The sequence below is a fragment of the Salvelinus namaycush genome, chromosome 17 (assembly GCF_016432855.1).
Source record: "Salvelinus namaycush isolate Seneca chromosome 17, SaNama_1.0, whole genome shotgun sequence".
NCBI classification, from domain to species: Eukaryota; Metazoa; Chordata; class Actinopteri; order Salmoniformes; family Salmonidae; genus Salvelinus; species Salvelinus namaycush.
In genome coordinates, this window is record NC_052323.1 from 15,436,656 (window position 1) to 15,460,122 (window position 23,467).

Here is a 23,467-nt window from a genome sequence, read left to right on the forward strand (position 1 = left end):
GAATGTAAGTTTCTATTCTTCACTTAGCTGTCTAAAAGGAAGTGGAATTGACCCCAACCCCTAGAGATCAGCCTGTGAACCAGTACTGACTGTCCTCTGTGTGCTTCTCACCCCCAGGCCTTGGCTTCAGCATCGCTGGGGGGATCGGCAACCAGCACATCCCTGGAGACAACAGCATCTACATCACAAAGATCATCGAGGGTGGGGCCGCACAGAAAGACGGACGGCTGCAGACCGGAGACCGCCTGCTAGCTGTAAGAACACATCTACTCTGGACCTTCCTTCATTAACTGAGTTTAGCCCTGCTTTGATGTAGCGGAGATGGTTTGTCTTAAGCTCAGCAGCCTAACACAGTCTTGTTCCATACCCAGTCAATCACACAGATACTTTGATGGATGCCCAAGAACACTCTTGATTCTCTTACTGTAATGTTATGATGTACTTTATTGTCCCCGGGGAGAAATTTGACTCGTCAAGTATGTTGCTGCTTCCACATAAGTACATAGAATCAATTGACCCCCCCTCCCCCAACATGAATAAGTTCATGTCAGGCAAGGCTGTGACTAGGGGCAGTTCCACATGATGAAGGCCTACAGTTTATATCTGTTCAGCCTGCGTATAAACACCCTGTAGCCTCCTCGATGGCATCAGCTGGAACTCTGTGTTCAGTGCAGGTGTGGGGTCCCATTTGACCTTTCTGGCCGGTCTGATGACGGTATCCTGTATAATGTCCTGGAGGTCATGCCTATTATCTTCCCTGCTGTCTTGGTCATTCTCAAGGTTTAGGCTTTGAGCTGTCAGGTTAGCAAACCATGTGAAAATGCTGTAGTGTAGGATTAACTTAATGGAGGATCTATAGAAGAGGAGATGATCTTCTGGTTGACTCCATAGATCCTGAGTCCACGCAGGAAGTGGAAGCGCTGTTGGAGGCCGCTGCCATCGCTTTGCTCCCCGACAGGTGTAGCAGCTCCTCTGGCACGTCGCTCAGCAGGCCGCCCGGCGATTGATCTCCATAGTCGCGTAGTGCTAGGAGCTCCTTCCTGGTGTATGTCCATGAAACCCGATCACCCTGTGCCAGGTGCGGCGTCGTAGCAGGGGAACATTGCGTGATGCTGAAAATAATCAGCCATGTTAGTAGTAGTCCAGGAATCCTTGCCAGTCACTCATGCGTTAAATGCAAAATAATGCGCATTACTTTACCCAGTTTGTGACAAAACAAACAAACAACTTTTGGCAGCAGCAGCACTCGTGTCCATGGCCACTTGCAGAGCAGGGCCAGAGTTCTTTTTTATGTGATCTTTACTCTCCATCCCCACCTACATTCATACCCTGCACACATCAGGACACTGATCTACATTCATACCCTGCACACATCAGGACACTGATCTACATTCATACCCTGCACACATCAGGACACTGATCTACATTCGTGCCCTGCACACATCAGGACACTGATCTACATTCATACCCTGCACACATCAGGACACCGATCTACATTCATACCCTGCACACATCAGGAAACTGATCTACATTCGTGCCCTGCACACATCAGGACACTGATCTACATTCATACCCTGCACACATCAGGACACTGATCTACATTCATAGCCTGCACACATGCCTCTATGTGTCCTTCCCTGGCTGTTTCTCAAGAGAGCCAGGCGACACTCTTCAGCGTTTATGGCCATGTGTGTGACTGATACGGTGCTGCAGACTGGGCTCAAACTTCCCGGCTGCTCCCCGGGCATATTCTGTTCCACACTGGCAGAAGATAAATTGGACCACCTGCCAGGCTGAATGATTGACAACACTGTTTGAAGAATATGAGATGTGTTTAAGGCTGTCATACATAAAAACAAAGTAATTAAGGCACTACAACCTTTGTGGGGGGAGAGCTGTGCGGACGGCCGTATTGATCATTTATGCTATTTGATTAAAGTGTTTTCCCAAATCCATGATTTTATCTGTAGACACAATGATGCAGACGTGGTGGCTCCTGGAGTAAACAATCTCTATTATTATATAGAGCAGCTCTCTTCAAAACCATTGAAGTATTTTCAAATCAAATCCAATGTTATTTGTCACATGCTCCGAATACAGGTGACTTTACCGTGAAATACTTACTAACGAGCACTTTCCCAACAATGCAGAGTTAAAAAGTACGAAAATTTGCAAATAAAAATCTGAAATAGTAACACAATAAATAACAATACGGAGGCTATATACAAGGAGTACCAGTACTGAGTCAGTCGGGTTGGAGCACGTAAGATGTGGACCATCTCCGTCGGCGCCATCTTATGCTCGCATATCACACGCTGTATCTTAGTAGGACACAGCAACAGTAGTGTATGATTGATTTGGGTGTGGCTCAGGCAAACTAAGAGAGGTAGCTATAAGCCTCGGTGTTGTGGACCTGAGGATTTCCCTGTGGTCTGTGTGCTCCAGGTGAACAACATCATCCTGCAGGACGTGCGTCACGAGGAGGCGGTGGCGGCGCTGAAGAACACCTCTGACATGGTCTACCTCAAAGTGGCCAAGCCCGGACCCGTGCACCTCAACGACATGTATGCCCCTCCGGACTACTCCAGCAGTACGTACCTTCTTCTGCTAGCAACTGTAGTCCACTGTAGCTCAAACTAAACACTCCCACTCTCCTACCCTCATACTGATTATAATGCATCCAACTACACTTTTATATCCCAGGCCTTGCCTCAATGGTACCAGCACACAGTTTTTATTAATACTTTTTAAAATGTTTGTACTTTTTACCCCTTTTTCTCCCCAATTTCGTGATATCTAATTGGTAGTTACAGTCTTGCCCCATCGCTGCAACACTTGGGAGAGGCGAAGGTCGAGAGCCATGCGTCCTCCGAAACACGACCCTGCCAAGCCGCACTGCTTCTTGACACAATGCTCGCTTAACCCGGAAGCCAACCGCACCAATGTGTCGGAGGAAACAATGTACACCTGGCGACCGTGTCAGAGTGTATACGCCCGGGCCGCCACAGGAGTCGAAAGAGCGCGACGGGACAAGGACATCCCGGCCGGCCAAACCCGGACGACGCTGGGCCAATTGTCCACCCCCTCATGGGTCTCCCAGTCACGGACGGCTGCGACACAGCCCAGTATCGAACCCATCGCCGCTAGCACTGCGAGGCAGTACCTTAGACCGCTGTGCCACTCGGTTGGACCACAGTTTGTTTTAATGGAAGACCACAGGAACCCTGCAGTAATAACACTGGCTCTCTATTCACACCGCTCATTATCATTTCATACCTCAACCTCAAAAACAAACCCCGGCAACAGTTGTGTGAAGAATGCTCTGTTGATTAGCATTAACTCTAGGTGTATGTCATTGTCCCTGTAACAGGGATGATTATAGATTATCCTAGTGAGTGGTAGAGCTGCTTCAGTGTGTTCTCCTCAGCGCAGCTGTGCCCAGACTCCTACATGGTGAGCACACACTGCTGCCCACTGCAACAGCTCTGTCTGTCTGTCTCTCTCTCCCACTGAGTGGGGAGGCTTTCTCACATCCCACATGCCTGCTCAGGAGAACCCACGGCCGGGGGCTCTTACACATCGATTTACAGAAGAGCCACACACACACACACACCTGTACTTGAATATATTTAATTATTACAGGTATACTATATGGCACCAAACAATATGCATGTCAACCAGTGGTTTATTATCAAAGGGCCTGTACAGTAGGACTGTATATTAAAACGAACAAAAGATAACTAATTTAAATATACTGTGTCCGTACAAAAGATAACTAATTTAAATATACTGTGTCCGTAAAATGTATGTAGTGTGTATAAGCTGGAAGTAGAAGCCTAAGTATGGTTGTCCATTAGTTTACTCCAATTAGGGGAGGGGTGGTAGGGTTAGGGGAAAATAATAAAGGAAAATACATAAAAAATATTATATATTATATATATATATATATATGGTAGCAGTCAAAAGTTTGGACACACCTACTATTTCAAGGGTATTTCTTCATTTATACTATTTTCTACATTGTAAAATAATAGTGAAGACATCAAAACTATGAAATAACACACATGGAATCATGTAGTAACCAAAAAGTGTTAAACAAATCAAAATATATTTTATATTTCAGATTCTTCAAAGTAGCCACCCTTTGCCTTGATGTCAGCTTTGCACATTCTTGGCATTCTTTCAACCAGCTTCACCTGGAATGCTTTTCCAACAGTCTTGAAGGCGTTCCTACATATGCTGAGCACTTGTTGGCTGCTTTTCCTTCACTCTGCTGTCCAACTCGTTTATTCTAAATAAATCACTTACAGTGTAACCGTCAAAGCACCCCCACACCATCACACCTCCTCCATGATTCACGGTGGGAACCACACATGCGGAGATCATCCGTTCACCTACTCTGCGTCTCACAAAGACACGGCAGTTGGAACCATAAATGTCATATTTGGAATCATCATACCAAAGGACAGATTTCCACCAGTCTAATGTCCATTGTTCGTGTTTCTTGGCCCAAGCAAGTCTCTTCTTCTTATTGGTGTCTTTTAGTAGTGGTTTCTTTGCAGCAATTCGACCAGGAAGGCCTGACTCACACAGTCTCCTCTGAACAATTGATGTTGAGATGTGTCCGTTACTTGAACTCTGTGAAGCATTTATTTGGGCTGCAATTTCTGAGGCTGGTAACTCTGATGAACTTATCCTCTGCAGCAGAGGTAAATCTGGGTCTTCTTTTCCTGTGTGGGTCCTCATGAGAGCCAGTTTTGTTATAGCGCTTGATGGTTTTCGCGACTGCACTTGAAGAAACTTTCAAGTTCTTGAAATGTTCCGTATTGACTGACCTTCATGTCTTGAGCTGTTCTTGCCATAATATGGACGTGGTCTTTTACCAAATAGGGCTATCTTCTGTATACCACTCCTACCTTGTCACAACACAAATGATTGGCTCAAACACATTAAAAAGGAAAGAAATTCTACAAATTATCTTTTAACAAGGCACACTTGTTAAGTGAAATGCATTCCAGGTGACTACCTCATGAAGCTGGTTGAGAGAATGCCAAGAGTGTGCAAAGCTGTCATCAAGGCAAATGGTGGCTACTTTGAAGAATCTCAAATATAACATATATTTTGATTTGTTTAACACTATTTTAGTTAATACATGATTCCATGTGTTATTTCATAGTTTTGATGTCTTCACTATTATTCTACAATGTAGAAAATAGTAAAAATGAAGAAAAACCCTTGACTGAGTAGGTGTGTCCAAACTTTTGACTGGTACTGTATATATTTAAAATAATATACAGTATATATTTACAAAAAATATATATGGGGGATTGGAAATAATGCAGATAATTACATTGATAGAAGCCACAATCTATTTTAAATATTAAATCTGATCCACCCCCTCAAGAAAAGGACTGTATACAGTGCATTCAGAAAGTATTCAGACTTTACTTTTTCCACATTCTGTTACGTTACAGCCTTATTCTAAAATTGATTCAATTGTTTCCCTCATCAGTCTACACATAATAACCCATAAGGACAAAGCAAAAATAGGTTTTTAGAAATGTGTGCAAATGTATATACAGTATATAAAAAAAAAAAATGGAAATATTACATTTATATAATGTAGACCCTTTACTCAGTACTTTGTTGAAGCACCTATGGCAGCGATTACAGCCTCTTCCTGGGTATGACGCTACAAGCGTGGCACACCTGTGTTTTGGGTATTTCTCCCATTCTTCTCTGCAGATTCTCTCAAGCTCTGTCAGGTTGGATGGGGAGCGTCGCGGCACAGCTATTTTCAGGTCTCTCCAGAGATGTTCGATCGGGTTCAAGTCCAGGCTTTGGCTGGGCTACTCAAGGACATTCAGAGACTTGTCCCGAAGCCACTGTTGCGTTGTCTTGGCTGTTAGTTTAGGGTCATTGTCCTGTTGGAAGGTGAACCTTCGCCCCAGTCTGAGGTCATGAGTGCTCTGGAGCAGGTTTTCATCAAGGATCTCTCTGTACTTTGCTCCATTAATCTTTCCCTTGATCCTGACTAGTCTCCCAGTAACTGCCGCCAAAAAAGAATTCCCACAGCATGATTCTTCCACCACCATGCTTCACGGTAGGAATGGTGCCAGGTTTCCTACAGACGTGACACTTGGCACTCAGGCCAAAGAGAATCTTGTGTCTTATGGTCTGAGAGTCTTTAGGTGCCTTTTGGCAAACTCCAAGTGGCAAACTCCAAGTGGGAGTTACTGAGGAGTGGCTTCCGTCTGGCCCCTCTACCATAAAGGCCTGATTGGTGGAGTGCTGCAGAGATGGTTGTTCTTCTGTAAGGTTCTCCCATCTCCACAGAGGAACTCTGGAGCTCTGTCAGAGTTACCATTGGGTTCTTGGTCACCTCCCTGACCAAGGCACTTCTCCCCTGATTTCTCAGTTTGTCTGGGCAGCCAGCTCTAGGAAGAGTCTTGATGGTTCCACACTTCTTCCATTTAAGAATGATGGAGGCCACTGTGTTCTTGGGGACCTTCAATGTTGTATACATTTTTTGATACCCTTCCCAGATCTGTGTCTTGACACAATCCTGTCTCTGAGCTCTATGGACAAATTCCTTCGACCTTATGGCTTGGTTTTGCTCTGACATGCACTGTCAACTGTGGTACCTTATACAGACAGGTGTGTGCCTTTCCAAATCATGTTCAATCAATTTAATTTACCTCAGGTGGACTCCAATCATGTTGTTGAAACATCTCAAGGATGATCAATGGAAACAGGATGCACCTGAGCTCAATTTCGAGTCTCATAGCAAAGCGTCTGAATACTTATGTAAATAAGGTTATTCTGTTTTTTATTTTGAATACATTTGCTAATAAAAAAAAATTAAACTGTTTTTGCTTTGTCATTATGCGCTATTGTGTGTAGATTTAAAAACATTTTTTTAGAAAAGGCTGTAACGTAACAAAATGAGGAAACGGTCAACGGGTCTGAAAACTTTCCGAATGCATAGTAGGTAGTTGTTTAGTATGTATGGCTGCCATGGTTTGGGCAAGCCCTTCATACTGACTTAAAGCAGCTCTGACAGTATTGTCTACAGCACGGGTGTCAAACTCATTCCATGGAGGGCCTAGTGTCTGCAGGTTTTTGTTTTTTCCTTTCAATTAAACCCAGACAACCAGGTGTGGGGAGTTCCTTACTAATTCATGACCTTAATTCATCCATCAAGCACAAGGGAGGAGCAAAAACCCGCAGACACTCGGCGCTCCGTGGAATGATATTGACACTTGTGTTCTACAGTATAGTCAGATGATCTACAGTTGATTTTTAAAGCCATGGGTTATAAGTACTGTAGCACCCATGGGTTATAAGTACTGTAGCCCCCCATGGGTTATAAGTACTGTAGCACCCCATGGGTTATAAGTACTGTAGCACCCATGGGTTATAAGTACTGTAGCCCCCCGTGGGTTATAAGTACTGTAGCACCCATGGGTTATAAGTACTGTAGCACCCCATGGGTTATAAGTACTGTAGCACCCCATGGGTTATAAGTACTGTAGCCCCCCATGGGTTATAAGTACTGTAGCCCCCCATGGGTTATAAGTACTGTAGCACCCATGGGTTATAAGTACTGTAGCACCCCATGGGTTATAAGTACTGTAGCACCCCATGGGTTATAAGTACTGTAGCACCCATGGGTTATAAGTACTGTAGCACCCATGGGTTATAAGTACTGTAGCACCCCATGGGTTATAAGTACTGTAGCACCCCGTGGGTTATAAGTACTGTAGCCCCCCATGGGTTATAAGTACTGTAGCCCCCCATGGGTTGAAAGGACTGTAGCCCCCCATGGGTTATAAGGACTGTAGCCCCCCATGGGTTATAAGTACTGTAGCCCCCCATGGGTTATAAGTACTGTAGCCCCCCATGGGTTATAAGTACTGTAGCCCCCCATGGGTTATAAGTACTGTAGCCCCCCATGGGTTGAAAGGACTGTAGCCCCCCATGGGTTATAAGTACTGTAGCCCCCCATGGGTTATAAGTACTGTAGCCCCCCATGGGTTATAAGTACTGTAACCCCCCATGATGGAATGTAAATCTGGGGACTCAGGTATAGACACTACCCACACTGACTAATCTAATGTAGAGAGAATACTGTATTTTATGGGCCATAAACAGGCATCGTCACATGTATGATAGTGGTATGAGTTGATCCTTCCTGGCAAGAGTGCTCCCAGGCCTTCAGCGGCCTTCAGTGGACCACTGTTTTAATCATCCCTCCTTTCCATCTACTGGTCTGGCCCTCCCCGCCCTCCCTCCAGCCTTCCCCACCATGGTGGACAACCACGTCAGCCACAACTCAGGCATGGCCTACATGGGAGCTATGGAGCCCAAGCCCGTCTACAGCCAGCCCCCCCAGGTCACGCCCTCCAGGTACTCCCCAGACCCCCGTCACATGCTGGGGGAAGAAGACTTCACCAGGTCAGTACCATTTTTGCATGTTTTCTTATTATCTCATTTTGTACAGCACATTCATCTTTTTTACAGAATGATATAATGTAAAATTCACGCAAAAATGTATTATATTGTTTTCACCATGTGAATGTAGGTTTAATAGTATTTTTACCATCTAGGGTTAGTCACTTTCTCATGAAATAACAGAGCCATCAGAGAGAGCAGTAAAAGGCTTTTTGTCGTGAACTTTAGAATATTCCTTATTTGATTTTGGTGTGGTGACCGTTGCTTTACCTGACATTCTCCGGTGTTGGTGTTGTGGCTTTCTTTGGTGATAAGCACAGTGCCTTCGGAAAGTATTCAGACCCCAGACCCCTTGAAAAATACGGTACAGCCTTATTCTAAAATGTATTTTTTTTAAATCTCAATCTATACACAATACCCCATAATGACAAAGTGAAACCTGTTTTTTTAGATTTGTTTGCAAATGTATTAAAAAGAAAAACAGAAGTACCTTATTTACAGAAGTATTCAGACCCTTTGCTATGAGACTCGGAATTGAGCTCAGGTGCATTGAGCATCCTTGAGATTTTTCTACAACTTGATTGGAGTCCATTTGTGGTAAATTCAATTGATTGGACATGATTTGGAAAGGCACACACCTGTCTATATAAGGTTCCACAGTTGACAATGCATGTCAGAGCAAAAACCAAGCCATGAGGTCGAAGGAATTTGTCCATAGAGCTCAGAGACAGGATTTTGTCAAGGCACAGATCTGGGGAAGGGTATCAACAAATGTATGCAGCATTGAAGGTCCCCAAGAACACAGTGGCCTCCATCATTCTTAAATGGAAGAAGGTTGGAACCACCAAGACTTCCTAGAGCTGGCCGCCTGGCCAAACTGAGCAATCCGGGGAGAAGGGCCTTGGTCAAGGAGGTGACCAAGAACCCGATGGTTACTCTGACAGAGCTTCAGAGTTCCTCTGTGGAGATGGGAGAACCTTCCAACAACACTCCACCAATTAGGCCTTTATGGTAGAGTGGCCAGACGGAAGCCACTCCTCAGTAAAATGCACGACAGCCCACTTGGAGTTTGCCAAAAGGCACCTAAAGACTCTCAGACCATGAGACACAAGATTATCTGGTCTGATGAAACCAAGATTGAACTCTTTGGCCTGAATGCCAAGCATCATGTCTGGAGGAAACGTGGCACCATCCCGACGGTGAAGCATGGTAGTGGCAGTATCATGCTGTGGGGATGTTTTTCAGCGGCAGCGACTGGGAGTCTAGTCAGGATCAAGGCAAAGATTAATGGAATAAAATACAGAGAGATCCTTAAAACATGCTCCAGAGTGCTCAGGGCCTTAGACTGGGGCAAAAGGTCACCTTCCAACAGTACAACGACCCTAAGCACACAGCCAAAACAATGCAGGAGTGGCTTATGGACAAGTCTCTGAATGTCCTTGAGTGGCCCAACCAGAGCCCGGACTTGAACCCGATTGAACATCTCTGGAAATACCTGAAAATAGCTGTGCAGTGACGCTCCCCATCCAACCTGACAGAGCTTGAGAGGATCTGCAGTGAAGAATGGGAGAAACTCCCTAAATACTGGTGTGCCAAGCTTGTAGCGTCATACCCAAAGACTTGAGACTGTAATCGCTGCCAAAGGTTCTTCAACAAAGTACTGAGTAAAGGGTCTAATACATTAGCAAATATTTATAAAAAACTATTTTTGCTTTGTGATTATGAGGTATTGTGTGTAGATTGATGAGAAAGATAACAACAATTTAATCAATTTTAGAATAAGGCTGTAACGTAACAAAATTGTGAAAAAGTCAAGGGGTCTGAATACTTTCTGAAGGCACTGTATGTAGATAGATGTAGTTAAGTGGGACTCCCAACGGTGTGGCAATGTGTTTGTCTCTGGTTGACTAGCTGTGCAAGGAGGGTTCAGTTCTGTCTGAGGTGGCACTGTATAGCCCAAATACCTCAAAGAAGCCCATCCCATACTCCCTCATTCTGCCTTACGACCTCTTGGCCAAACAGTGAAACATCATTCACAGAGCTTGATTTGAAAGCCCCAGAGGCGCAGAGTCACCTTAATACCCAAGCTATTGTGTGTGTGCGTGAGTGAGGGTGCGTGTGCATATGTGTGTGTATGTGGGATGTGCGTGGCAATGACTTTATGGTGCGTGTGGGCGTGCAGTTCTACAATGTTTGTGTGTAATAGTTTCTATGTATGTGCACGTACATATGTGTATTTGTCCTGTGTATTTGTCCTGTGTATTGTCATGTGTATTGTCCTGTGTATTTGTCCGGTGTATTGGCCTGTGTGTTGTCATGTGTATTGTCCTGTGTATTGTCCTGTGTATTTGTCCTGTGTATTGTCCTGTGTATTTGTCCTGTGTATTAGCTATGGCACTGCCTTCACCCCCTTCGCCACATCTGCACGTGGCTGCACTTTTGAGAACAGAGGAGAGACGGCAGAATGAAGAGAGAGGGAAGGAGGGAGGGAAAAGGAGGAAAGAGTGCTGCCTGTGCTGACAGAGCTCTCTTGTAAAGGAGGGCCTCTCATCTGTGTCTGATAGATAGCCACATAGAATCTGTCTGTCTGTCTGTAACAGTCTATACATGTCTTACCTCTCCATGTCCATGTCAGCTCATGCTTGTTATGTTGGTGGTCATACTCACAGTTTACATCTATAAAATCCTTTACCGGGCTATGTGTCACTGCCCTAATTTAATGACGGTAACCACAGTGGCTTAGATAATTATCTGCTTTGACTACCTGTCTAACATCAAAGTGTGAACGTGTTCCACTGATGTTTGTTTAATCCTCTCCATCGACACATCTAGATTTGTATTTCCAGAGTTAACATATTAAACATTGTTTTCCCTACACAAACACACTACAGTCTCTCTCAATTCAATTGAATTTTCTATTCAATTACATTTCAATTTCAATTTAAGGGCTTTATTGGCATGGGAAACATATGTTTACAGTGGCTTGCGAAAGTATTCACCCCCCTTGGCATTTTTCCTATTTTGTTGCCTTACAACCTGGAATTAAAATAGATTTTGGGGGGGGGTTGTATCATTTGATTTACACAACATGCCTACCACTTTGAATATGCAAAACATTTTTTATTGTGAAACAAACAAGAAATAAGTAAAAAAAACTGAAAACTTGAGCGTGCATAACTATTCACCCACCCAAAGTCAATACTTTGTAGAGCCACCTTTTGCAGCAATTACAGCTGCAAGTCTCTTGGGGTATGTCTCTATAAGCTTGGCACATCTAGCCATTGGGATTTTTGCCCATTCTTCAAGGCAAAACTGCTCCAGCTCCTTCAAGTTGGATGGGTTCTGCTGGTGTACGGCAATCTTTAAGTCATACCACAGATTCTCAATTGGATTGAGGTCTGGGCTTTGACTAGGCCATTCCAAGACATTTAAATGTTTCCCCTTAAACCACTCAAGTGTTGCTCTAGCAGTATGCTTAGGGTCATTGTCCTGCTGGAAGGTGAACCTCCGTCCCAGTCTCAAATCTCTGGAAGACTGACACAGGTTTCCCTCAAGAATTTCCCTGTATTTAGCGCCATCCATTATTCCTTCAATTCTGACCAGTTTCCCAGGTCCCTGCCGATGAAAAACATCCCCACAGCATGATGCTGCCACCACCATACTTCACTGTGGGGATGTTGTTCTCGGGGTGATGAGAGGTGTTAGATTTGCACCAGACATAGGGTTTTCCTTGATGGCCAAAAAGCAAAATTTGTCTCATCTGACCAGAGTACCTTCTTCCTTATGTTTGGGGAGTCTCCCACATGCCTTTTCGCGAACACCAAACGTGTTTGCTTATTTTTTTCTTTAAGCAATGGCTTTTTTCTGGACACTCTTCCGTAAAGCCCAGCTCTGTGGAGTGGACGGCTTAAAGTGGTCTAATGGCCAGATACTCCAATCTCCGCTGTGGAGCTTTGCAGCTCCTTCAGGGTTATCTTTGGTCTCTTTGTTGCCTCTGATTAATTCCCTCCTTGCCTGGTCCGTGAGTTTTGGTGGGCAGCCCTCTCTTGGCAGGTTTGTTGTGGTGCCATATTCTTTCCATTTTTTAATAATGGATTTAATGGTGCTCCGTGGGATCTTCAAAGTTTCAGATTTTTTTTTATAACCCAACCCTGATCTGTACTTCTCCACAACTTTGTCCCTGACCTGTTTGGAGAGCTCCATGGTTTTCATGGTGCTGCTTGCTTGGTGGTGCCCGTTGCTTAGTGGTGTTGCAGACTCTGGGGCCATTCAGAACAGGTGTATATATACTGAGATGATGTGACAGATCATGTGATACTTAGATTGCACACAGGTGGGATTTATTTAACTAATTGTGTGACTTCTGAAGGTAATTGGTTGCACCAGATCTTATTTAGGGGCTTCATAACAAAGTGGGTGAATACATATGCATGCACCACTTTTCTGTATTTTATTTATTTTTGTTTTGTTTTAAACAGGTATTTTTTTATTTATTTCACTTCATCAATTTGGACTATTTTCTGTATGTCCATTACATTAAATCTAAATAAAAATCCATTTAAATTACAGGTTGTAATGCAACAAAATAGGAAAAACGCCAAGGGGGATGAATACTTTTGCAAGGCACTGTACATTGCCAAAGCAAGTGAAATAGATAAGAAACAAAAGTGAAATAAACAATAAAAAATTTACAGTATGGGGTTTTAGGCTGGGTTTCTGTACAGCACTTTGAGATATCAGCTGATGTAAGAAGGGCTATGTAAATAAATTTAATTTGATACAGTAAACATTACACTTAGAAAGGTTCCAAAAGAATAAAGACATTTCAAATGTCATATTATGTCTATACACAGTGCTGTAACGATGTGCAAACAGTTCAAGTACAAAAGGGAAAATAAATAAACATAAATATGGGTTGTATTTACAATGGTGTTTGTTCTTCACTGGTTGCCCTTTTCTTGTGGCAACAGGTCACAAATCTTGCTGCTGTGATTGCACACTCGTATTTCACCCAATAGATATGGGAGTTTATCAAAATTAGATTTGTTTTCGAATTCTTTGTGGGTCTGTGTAATCTGAGGGAAATATGTGTCTCTAATATGGTCATACATTTGGCAGCTCAGTTTCCACCTCATTTTGTGGGCAGTGTGCAATAGCCTGTCTTCTCTTGAGAGCCAGGTCTGACATCGGCAGCCTTTCTTAAAAGCAAGGCTATGCTCACTGTACATAGTCAAAGATTTCCTTAATTTTGCGTCAGTCACTGTGGTCAGGTATTCTGACACTGTGTACTCTCTGTTTAGGGCCAAATAGCATTCTAGGTTGCTCTGTTTTTTGGTAAATTCTTTCTCTCTCTCTCGACCTCTGAATGCTCAGCTATGAAAAGCCAACTGACATTTACTCCTGAAGTGCTGACCTGTTGCACCATCTAGAACCACTGTGATTATTATTTAACCCTGCTGGTCATCTATGAATGTTTGCATATCTTAAAGAACGGTCTGGCCTTAATGGCCATGTACTCTTATAATCTCCACCAGGCACAGCCAAAAGAAGACTGGCCACCCCTCAGAGCCTGGTTCCTCTCTGGGTTTCATCCTAAGTTCCTGCCTTTCTAGGGAGTTTTTCCTAACCACTGTGCATTTACATCCGCAATGCTTGCTCTTTGGGGTTTTAGGCTGGGTTTCTGCATAAGCACTCTGCTGATGTTAAAAGGTATTATAAATACATTTGATTGATTGTTTTGTTTAGAGAGGAGACTTCCATGCTAACCTCCATTTAATTATTGCAAATGTTCATAAATACCATTTCACGTGAATTAAGAGTGAAAATACTACGTGCTAATAGTGTTAAATACATTTAATCAGTCATCAAACTGATCATGTATATGAATTAGAAACAGTAACATCCCTCCAGTCCTGAAGCGAGGTCGAGGCAGAGTCGGCTAACTGAGAGTTAAAGATGAGAGTCCTACCTGCCCTTCACAGAGACACACGTCTGCACAGGAGTATGACTGACAGAGCCGCTCGCTCCCACATGCTGCTCAATCCCATCTTTCAGGAGCTGAGTTTAACCCAGAGCTGAGTCCCCAGCCAAGCCACTGTCATTGTCCTAGCTGCCCTACTGAAAACCTCTACAGTGGATATATGGATAGAATTTTTGTGTGTGTCTGTGTGGTTTATGATTGTGTATTTTAAGTCATCTACCTGTCTCTGTGTCTGTTTAGTTGATTAGTTTTATGTGTTGTCATACACTGAGTGGACAAAACATTAGGAACACCTTTCTAATATTGAGTTGCACCCCACCCTTTTGCCCTCAGAACTGCCTCAATTCGTCTGGGCATGGACTCTACAAGGTGTCGAAAGCGTTCCACAGGGATGCTGGCCCATGTTGACTCCAGTGCTTCCCACAGTTGTGTTAAGTTGGCTGGATGTCCTTTGGGTGGTGGACCATTTTTTATACACACGGGATACTGTTGAGAGTGAAAAACCCAGCCGCGTTGCAGTTTGTGACACAAACGGTGCTCCTGGCACCTACTACCATACCCTGTTCAAAGGCACTTAAATCTTTTGTCTTGCCCATTCACCCTCTGAATGGCACACGTACATAATCCATGTCTCAATTGTCTCAAGGCTTAAAAATCCTTCTTTAACCTGTCTCCTCCCCTGATCTACACTGATTAAAGTGGATTTAACAAGTGACATCAATAAGGGATCATAGCTTTCACCTGGATTCACCTGGTCAGTCTATGTCATGGAAATATACTGGGGTGTCCCGCGTGGCTCAGTTACAGCGCCAGGGTTGTGGGTTCGATTCCCATTGGGGACCAGTACAAAAAAGTATGTCAAATGTATGCACTCACTACTGTAAGTCACTATGGATAAGAGCATCTGCTAAATGACTCAAATATAAATGAAGGAGCAGGTGTCCTTAATGTTTTGTACACTCAGTGTATATTCATGTTGCATGTCCACTCCACTGTCTGCACTTCCCTTATCAATCACAATGCCATCATGGAGGCCTTTATGTTGCTGGGTGCATGCCACTGTATTTGTGAGGTCTTGCTGTCGATAGACTGTGGGGGTAAAGTGAACAGACAGTATTGGGAGGAGGGGTAACTGGAGGCTGTCATCTCACACACACACACACACACACACACACACGCACACACACAGCTCTGCAGCACAGGAATGTTTTGCCTGCTGCTGTCCTTATGTAAATATAAACACTGGGCCGTGGTCTTACCATAAATGTACTGGGAAATGAGAGGCTGATCCGGCACGGGGCAGCAAATGAGGAGCGGCAGACGCCGGACATTCCTGCAGCTGTCATGATTCATCTGCACTCTGGGAAAACCAGGCCATGCACCCAGGTTCACCACCCCCCTCCACCCCTCACACAGGCAGCCCACGCTGCCAGCACCAATCAAACACACTGATCTACTCAGACATTCCCTCATAATGTGCTGACTCATAGACACACACGTTACTGCAGGCTCCCTCACGATGCAACTTATACATGCATACCCACCCAGACAACACATTAATCAACACACATGGACCTGGTCTACAAACGCATCCATGGACCTGCTCTGTTTTCCAGGGGCTCTGCAGTATGTCACGTCTGCTTCAAACCTAAACAGAGGGACGTTGTCATGGATGACATCATGCCAACAGACTTCCAGTCCAGTCAGAGTAGATCAACGTCCAGATCAATCCAGATTCCCTGCTCTCAGATAGGAGAGAGACCTCCCTGCAGCCCAGGAGGATTTCCATAGGGTTATATTCTCAGGGTTTGTTGAAGTTTGAGAATTCTTGTGTAAAGCGGAGGCACAGGAGGTTGGTGGCACCTTAATTGGGGAGGGCGGGCTCGTGGTAATGAATGGAGCGGAATAAGTATCAAATACTGTACATCAAACCCAGCCATTATTATGAGCCGTCCTCCCCTCATCAGCCTCCACTGGTGTGAGGGTGAGTCAGAGAGAGAGGGCCGGTATCGTCGGCCCTGTGCCCATCTGCGCCGCAATGCGTCGCCCTCAGTGTTGCTACAGACAGTCACCTCACAGACCCATTCCCCTCTCCATATGACACTACTAGCTCACTGGAATCATACACAGAGATCTTAATATACAGTTGTGGCCAAAAGTTTTGAGAATGACACAAATATTAATTTTCACAAAGTCTGCTGCCTCAGTTTGTATGATGGCAATTTGCATATACTCCAGAATGTTATGAAGAGTGATCAGATGAATTGCAATTAATTGCAAAGTCCCTCTTTGCCATGCAAATGAACTGAATCCCCCCAAAACATTTCCACTGCATTTCAGCCCTGCCACAAAAGGACCAGCTGACATCATGTCAGTGATTCTGTCGTTAACACAGGTGTGAATGTTGACGAGGACAAGGCTGGAGATCACTCTGTCATGCTGATTGAGTTCGAATAACAGACTGGAAGCTTCAAAAGGAGGGTGGTTCTTGGAATCATTGTTCTTCCTCTGTCTACCATGGTTACCTGCAAGGAAGCACGTGCCGTCATCATTGCTTTTCACAAAAAGGGCTTCACAGGCAAGGATATTGCTGCCTGTAAGATTGCACCTAAATCAACCATTTATCGGATCATCAAGAACTTCAAGGAGAGCAGTTCAATTGTTGTGAAGAAGGATTCAGGGAGCCCAAGAAAGTCCAGCAAGCGCCAGGACCGTCTCCTAAAGTTGATTCAGCTGCGGGATCACGGCACCACCAGTACAGAGCTTGCTCAGGAATGGCAGCAGGCAGGTGTGAGTGCATCTGCACGCACAGTGAGGCGAAGACTTTTGGAGGATGGCCTGGTGTCAAGAAGGGCAGCAAAGAAGCAACTTCTCTCCAGAAAAAAACATCAGGGACAGACTGATATTCTGCAAAAGGTACAGGGATTGGACTGCAGAGGACTGGGGTAAAGTCATTTTCTCTGATGAATCCCCTTTCCGATTGTTTGGGGCATCCGGAAAAAAGCTTGTCCGGAGAAGACAAGGTGAGCGCTACCATCAGTCCTGTGTCATGCCAACAGAAAGCATCCTAAGACCATTCATGTGTGGGGTTGCTTCTCAGCCAAGGGAGTGGGCTCACTCACAATTTTGCCTAAGATCACAGCCATCAATAAAGAATGGCACCAACACATCCTCCGAGAGCAACTTCTCCCAACCATCCAGGAACAGTTTGGGTGACGAACAATGCCTTTTCCAGCATGATGGAGCACCTTGCCATAAGGCAAAAGTGATAACTAAGTGGCTCGGGGAACAAAACATCGATATTTTGGGTCCATGGCCAGGATACTCCCCAGACCTTAATCCCATTGAGAACTTGTGGTCAATCCTCAAGAGGCGGATGGACAAACTAAAACCCACAAATTCTGACAAACTCCAAGCATTGATTATGCAAGAATGGGCTGACTTCATTCAGGATGTGGCCCAGAAGTTATTTGGCAGCATGCCAGGGCAGATTGCAGAGGTCTTGAAAAAGAAGGGTCAACACTGCAAATTTTGATTCTTTGCATCAACTTCATGTAATTGTCAATTAAAGCCTTTGACACTTATGAAATGCTTGTAATTATACTTCAGTATTCCATAGTAACATCTGACAAAAATATCTAAAGACACTGAGGCAGCAGACTTTGTGAAAATTAATATTTGTGTCATTCTCAAAACTTTTGGCCACGACTGTATCACTTTGGTTTCTGTAGGCCAGGGCTCTCCAACCCTGTTCCTGGAGAGCTACCCTCCTGTAGGTTTTCACTACAACCCCAGTAGTAACTAACCTGATTCAGTTTGCCAAAAAGCTAATTATTAGAATCAGGTGTGCTAGATTAGGGTTGGAGTGAAAACCTACAGGACGGTAGCACTCCAGGAACAGGGTTGGAGCCCTGCTATAGGCTATGTGAGCTTTATTAATCCAGGTGAATTAATCCTCGTTGAGATACAATATATTTTTTAAATGAGAACTCGTGAACAGCTCATGTGTGTGTGTGTTTGTCTCAGCTGACCAATAATGCCACCTGAACTGTGTAACTGGGCACTATCAGAGGAAAGAATGCTATGGGCCAGGACTGTTTTCCCAGAGACTAGCTACAGTAAACACAACATGAATCCACAGAGCCTGCAGCAGGTGAGCTAATCAGTAACTTGACATTGTTCTTCACTCGGGATTCTGATCAACCTTTGACCCGATAAGCTTTTAGAGAGGATCACAGGGATTTATACACATTAGCAGCAGGGTCTTCAATGGCCACTGGAAACCATTCATAGCACAGATAGGAGTGAGTCTGGACAGAGACAGCTGGAAGGTTAGAAAAAAGTCATCATTGTTCCTTGTAAATTAAAAAATTTAAAATAAAAATTGTTCAGTTGAACTCCAGAGTGAGTGTAAACTGTTAATCATTCATTGCGTCTGGTTTATTCTTAGCTGCTCTGAGAGGCTTGAAATATATTTAACCGTCTGTTGCCTAAGCAGTGAGGACTTTCTTTTCCATGTCAAATTAGAACAGTGGTATTCATTTATTTTGGCAACCCCACTACTGCAGTGGGGTTGCCAAAATGTTTTATTTTATTTTATTTGGGAACAAAAAATTAAGAGTACAGATTATTGTATAGGACAATATAAATGTTTTTGAGAAAGATCATTTGAAAGATACAACGTTATTGAGTAAATGTATTTTTTGTTTGTTTTTTCATTTTGATAAGAGATGAAAATGCAATTAATTGAGATGTATTTGTTGTCGTTAACAATCTAAATGTACAGATTTAAGGTTGTGTCATTAGATTTCTGGTGGGGTCGCAAGAAATTCCTTCGGGAAAAATGGGGTACCCAGAAATTCCGGTGGAAAAAAGGGGGTCCCCGCTGAAGAAGTTTGAACACCACTGAATTCGAATGAAATAGAAAGAGAGAGTGGGAGGAAGTAGTGGTACAATCCACTGGAGAATGTGAAGGGGAGAACTAAAAGAGGGACGAGAGAGCAGTCTTTCTTACATCTGTTTACGCCAGCCCTGCACGCAACGGGCTTGTGATCCTGCCAGAGAGAAAGAGAGGGAGCTAATGTTTTCCACTGAGACTTGGTCTCTCTGTGTTCATGGAAAATGGTGGTCCACAGTGTCCACTATTAATCAGCCAAGCAGAGCCAATTATTGGGCTGAGGAGAGGGAGACTGCCAGAGCAGAGCAGCAGAGCAGCACAGCACTGGGGAGGCACGACCTGCTGAACCCCACATCTCCATTCAGAGCATTAGGACTGAGCTGCCTCAGCCTCACAGCCTCAGCCAAAACATTGAGGGAAGAGGATGGTTGGGGCAGTGATATATATAGAGAGTGAGTGAGGCAAAGAGAGAGAGACAACGAAAGAGAAGTAGAGAGAGACGGGGTGAACGGGAGAGAGAGGCCCATAGACAGGCATAGAGAGTAAAGGTTTTACAGCACCATAACTGTTTACATTCCTGCCGTGGATGACAAGACGAGGGGGGAGGAGGTCATATGATAGGGAGGGAGTGCTTGATCCCTGTGTTCATAACCTTTGGAATTCACTGCCTAAGCCTTTTTTCTGTTATCAGGATTACATACACACGTGTGCTGGCACACAAAACAAACTCACACCTTTACTTAGAGAGCACCAACACTCAAATAACTTTGGTTATTCACATTTTCTCCTCAGTTGTATCCTGCTGTTTTACTGAAAGACAACTATGTTATTTCCGGGTCCTGACTGTCATCAATTCCTTGAGGATGTGATGTCAGGGATTTGTAAGTTAAGTTCATGACTTCCTCAGCTTGTTTATTCTATCACAAATTAGCAGGGAGCTGCTGGGAGACTGTCTGCCTAATCTCAAGAGCGCTGGGCTGATGGACAGGAATGCTGGTGTGCTGTTGCTGCGTCTGGGTGGGCTGGCCCAGGACACCACCGTCAGATAAGCGATGAGGTCCTCCCGACAACATCCCACTCCCGTCACCTTTTGCTGTGACACACAGCCCTCTGAGCCACTCAAGGGAAGCCTGGGCGACGTGAGGAGGAAGCTTGGCACGGGGGAACCTACCCTGGATGTTTCCTGTAGGATGTGGTTCTGTTCTTTAGAGATGTCTCTGGTCTGCTCTGTGTGGGCGGGTGAGGGTTAAGTCTTGTCCTGTTGCTGATGATGTGATGTAGAGTTTGACAGGCCAAAGTGGAGCTGTTTCCCATCACACAACAGCCTGCGATTCCGTCGGTACACAGCGAGACTCAACCAGAGCTCCTCTCACCAGCAAGGGAGAGATAGAGAGCAGTGTTAGAGGGATAGCTAACTTCTCCCTGGAGTTAAAGTAATAATGCCTGGGGTTTGAGTAATAATGTGCCACAGTCAGTAGCCGCCATGTTCACGGTGAACATCTCCTCCTCCATGTCGTTTGTGAGAGCTCGCCCCGAGCGGCTGAGGAAGCGACTGTCAATCAGGAGCAAACATAGGAACCTCAGGTAACCATGGTGATGCGGGTGTCTGAGTTGGAATGGGAGGGTCTTTTCAGAATGAGCACATAGAGCTCCCCTGGATGATCAGATACTTCCTGGTCCGCTTTTGGGGGGGGGGGGGGGGGGGGGTACAACGGTCTTCTTGTTTTGCTGCTTGCTGCTATTTTATGAGGTCTTTTAAAGATAATTTATCATGTGTTATACACATGTCTGTTACCCAATTGTGTATGTAAGTGTTATGTCGTTTTTACAAAAAGGTATTCATCCTTTAGAAAGATATATAGAAAAGAGCCGCTGCTAAGCAAAGTTGTGGATGGATGACCGAAAGAGGAGTGTGTGTGTGTGGTCAGTATGGGCTTAATGAATCTCTGACTCACCCTCCCATGTGGGAACAAACCTAATGCAGTCATTTGAAAAAGACTGCCTTATTCAGACCCAGACCTACTGCACTGCTACTATTGTTCATCAGGCTTTCACTGCCAAATAGGCTTTAGTCATACAGTATGCTCTAGGTTGAGGCCATGGGCATGAACTTAAATGAAGGGACTCTCAATAGAGGAAATGCATTATATTTGGAGGGTATTGTAACCAGGGGTTGTAACCGGTTCAGGGAACAGAACTAAAAACCGAAAAATAACAGCATTTTTGGGGGAGGAACAGAAACGGAAACGGAAACGAAAGTGATCTCTCGTGTTCTGGAACAGAACTGGTTAATAATGTTATTTTTTTGTTCCCCAAAATATTCCTAATGTCTAGTATATAATTCTGTAATTTGGTGAAGTTACAATGCTAGTAATAGCCTAAACACATTTCAAATCACGTCATTATGTTCAGCGCTTCAAGTTAAGCCCCCTCCATGTCTACCCCTCTCTCTCGCTTCCTCCCCATCAGTGAAATTTCAGTCACATCTCGCACCTTTACTTATCTGACCAATCAAACATGCAAACAACTACTGTAGCTTACACGTTCCATAGCAAGCTTCTCTATCTGTACTAATGGGTCAAGTAAATGAATGAGCTATTTTGTAAAAATGTAGATTTCACAGGTTAAAAAAGAATGCAAAGGAACCATTACTTTTTTGGAGGTTCGAACCAGTTCAGAACTTTATTTTCTGGTTGGAACACTGGAATGGAAAATAAAAAATAAGGGTTTCTGTTCGGAACGGAACAATTAGAAAATAATTTTGGTTCCAACCCTCTTGTAACAATCCAGAATGTGCTGATATGGGTTTTAGATCAATGTGAGGTATTTATGTAAGTACCATTCAATAATTTCTCTTCAGTCTAAGTACCTTTTATTAATGTTAATCAACCTTTGTGAAACCATTTAAAACTTACCACCATGCCTCTTCACATGTTTTACTGGAACAATCAGGGTTGTTTTCAGTCAGGCCCTAAGACTAATGCTAGGAAAGTATATACTGTATGCATGCAGTCTTGGCCTCCATTGATGTAAAAAGAGTCTCTTCAGCAACTTAGAGCAAAGCCATTAGGGATTGAGTAGGAATTGTTCTTGTGGACCGCAGGCTGAGTACTGGGAGTGAAGACCACTAATGGGAACCATGCGGAGGGCTCTGCTGAGAGGGGTGACTGTGTGTGTGTCTGTGTAAGCTTCCAGAGCCTCTGCAAAGTGTGTCTTTGCCTTATATCTGAGGCATGTTCTCAGAAGGTTTTTGATGGTCCCTAGCAGTGGTTTGGCCTCTTCAAGATCCTCAGTACGACACAGTCTGGAATTCAGCCTGCCTGATGATGACTCACAGCGGCTAAAGCTAAAACAGAGCTGCAGCAGGAGCAGTCAAGCGTGGGGCTGCTCATTGTGTGTGTGTGAGCACATGAGCGTGAGACGGAACAGTGCCCGAGGGGGCAAATTGTTCATGAAAGACAGCATGTCTTGGTGGGCCCAGTTGTCCCTTGAAACTCAAAGCATTGTTCGAGGTGAAGTCTGATCATAATCACCACATGTTCTTCTTACATGCCTATTGCCAGTGTAGTTCAACCCGTGAGAGTGCCGTCTAAGTATTTCATTTCCTTTTTCACATTTTTTGGTTCCGTTTGTGGAATGATGTTTATTACTCATTTATATGCTGGGATTTTTTCTTTCCTGCAAAGGTATATGAAAGTATTTACTTTGAAACATGCATAGAAAGCGCTTCTCTTCATGCTCTGCAGCAGCATAGTCGAAGGATTGTATATTTACTTCAAAATAAGAGATGTATGTGTCACCTTTTCCAGAATACAAGTTGGCGCCATGTATAAACAGATGTTGGTGTGGGTTGTTTCCTAAACTACCTCCGTCTCCCCCTCTATCTTTCTCTCTTCCTTCCCTCTTTCTCACTCCTCCCCCTCTTTCTCTCTTCTCATTCTCTCCCTCACTTTCCACTACTAAAACCTACTACCACTAAAACCTCTGTTAGCTACCTGGGATGCATCCTTAATGGAAGCTTGGGGAGTGTGACCATGGCCACTAAAGTGCTAGGGAAGGTTAATGCCAGGACCAAGTTTCTGGCTAAAATGTCCAAGCTTCTTGATAAGGACTCCATGAGAGTGCTAGCCACTGCC

The 23,467-nt window shown here is 44.2% G+C and overlaps 1 protein-coding gene across 1 annotated transcript in view; it reads left to right on the forward strand.

The window, feature by feature from the left end:
- The window catches only part of LOC120062327 (disks large homolog 3-like), a 129,498-nt gene that overhangs the window by 86,100 nt on the left and 19,931 nt on the right, over positions 1–23,467 (forward strand). Inside the window, exons 9-12 of the mRNA XM_039012210.1 lie at positions 118–254; positions 2,446–2,590; positions 8,298–8,457; positions 20,447–20,470. Coding sequence (XP_038868138.1) covers positions 118–254; positions 2,446–2,590; positions 8,298–8,457; positions 20,447–20,470 — 466 coding nt within the window. The remainder of the gene's footprint in view (positions 1–117; positions 255–2,445; positions 2,591–8,297; positions 8,458–20,446; positions 20,471–23,467) is intronic.